General features: G+C 51.1%; 1 protein-coding gene across 5 annotated transcripts in view; it reads left to right on the top strand.

The window, feature by feature from the left end:
- The window catches only part of SMOX (spermine oxidase), a 32,934-nt gene that overhangs the window by 20,704 nt on the left and 10,366 nt on the right, over positions 1-1,864 (top strand). For all 5 annotated transcript variants that reach the window (XM_011943280.1, XM_011943281.1, XM_011943283.1 and 2 more), the window contains one exon: positions 1,319-1,545. In XM_011943280.1, coding sequence (XP_011798670.1) covers positions 1,319-1,545 — 227 coding nt within the window. The remainder of the gene's footprint in view (positions 1-1,318; positions 1,546-1,864) is intronic.

The following is a 1,864-nucleotide window of genomic DNA, read 5'->3' as shown; positions in this document are numbered from 1 at the left end:
TTTTGAGACAGTCTCGCTGTGTCACCCAGGCTGGAGTGCAGTGGCATGATCTTGGTTCACTGCAACCTCCGCCTCCGGGGTTCAAGAGATTCTCCGGCCTCAGCCTCCTGAGTAGCTGGGATTACAGGTGTGCGCCACTGTACCTGGCTAATTTTTGTATTTTTAGTACAGACGGGCATTTCACCATGTTGGCCAGGCTGATCTTGAACTCCTGACCTCAGGTGATCCGCCTGCCTCGGCCTCTTGTAGAAGCTTTGATCACATTAAGTGTCTTCCCCTACAGCATTTCCTGCAAGGCATAACTAAAGTTGTCCCTTTTCCCCTGGCACACACAACAGTGTCTGGCAGGGAAACAGACTCCACCTTCTCATGGGAGGAATGGCAAAGTCATGTTGCAAAAGGGGTGTGTGTACAAAGATAGGAGGAATCATTGTGACTATCTTGGCAAAAAATGTACCACATATATCTTGAAGCAGGCCTGCAAAAACAAAACAAAACACTCCCCAAAATTTCTATTTTCCTTTCATTGTTTCAGCTTCCCTGGGAGCTAGGTAGGGATGGAGATGAATGGGAGAAGGAGACAGTTTCTGCAGCATCAGAAGAAGAAACTGCGGCCCAGGCACAGAGGCAGCTTGCCTCAGAGTATATGGTACCTTAGCTGGGAATGGGGTAGTGGACCTAGTTCCCAGGTCATCCCAACTTGGACCCAGGAGATGTCCCCTGCCCCAGTCCAGCTCTCAGGGTTTTTTGTACTGTGCCAAAGGATGTAGAGGGCTTCACTTTCCCTGGAAGTGCGCTTTAGATTGCTTTATGGGTGAATCTTGCAAACTGGGATGTTTGGCCTTCTCTCCTGCCCCATGTTGAATTTGGAGGGGACCATTTTCTGTCTGGGAAATGCTTTAGATCTTGGGGCCACTGGGGATGTTGAAGAATTGAAGAAAGCCCAGGTGGGGACCCTCAAGTGCCCACAGTGCTTCTCCCAGGTGAGGAGGCACCAGTGAGGAAGTGGGGTCTGGTATCTGGTATTACCTGAGAAAAAGGTGGGACTGAAAAAGAAGAGCCTTCTAACTGGTCTAGTAAGGCGACTCTGGGACAAATCACAGAGTCATCCAAGGTGGCAGTTATCTTAGCTATAAGGTGTTTTTCAGTGGGAACTGTTCACTGAGGACCTTCGTTGTTTGCCAGCAGTGGGAGTTCAATCTCTTTCCTGCCCTGTTGTAGGGGTGGAAAGACCCTCTTGGAGGAAGGGGAGGAAACAGTGCTGGCCCTCTCTAGAGAAGTCCCTAAGCCTCTAAGGGCCTGTTGTTGTCACCCTCAGGACACGCCACCTTTGAGCTGGGAGCCACCTGGATCCATGGCTCCCATGGGAACCCTATTTATCATCTAGCAGAAGCCAGCGGCCTCCTGGAAGAGACAACCGATGGGGAACGCAGCGTGGGCCGCATCAGCCTCTATTCCAAGAATGGCGTGGCCTGCTACCTTACCAACCACGGCCGCAGGATCCCCAAGGACGTGGTTGAGGAATTCAGCGATTTATACAACGAGGTGAGGTGTGAGCAGAGTAGCTGGGCATGAGGGCATGGGGACACCTGGGAGGTCTGTGATTCTGGTCATGTCTCTGCACACTCCCTGGGCCCTGCATTTGGAAAACCAGGATAATGTGAGGGTAAATGAAGATATTGAGTGGGAAAGTACTAGCCAAGAGATTATTGATACATGTGATTAAATATTCCTTTAAAAAGTCCTTAAGGCCGGGCGCGGTGGCTCAAGCCTGTAATCCCAGCACTTTGGGAGGCCGAGACGGGCAGATCACGAGGTTAGGAGGTCGAGACCATCCTGGCTAACACGGTGAAACCCCGTCTCT

Source organism: Colobus angolensis, unplaced genomic scaffold, assembly GCF_000951035.1.
Source record: "Colobus angolensis palliatus isolate OR3802 unplaced genomic scaffold, Cang.pa_1.0 Scaffold219, whole genome shotgun sequence".
In the NCBI taxonomy this organism is placed as follows: Eukaryota; Metazoa; Chordata; class Mammalia; order Primates; family Cercopithecidae; genus Colobus; species Colobus angolensis.
This window is presented reverse-complemented; position numbering and strand designations above follow the sequence as displayed.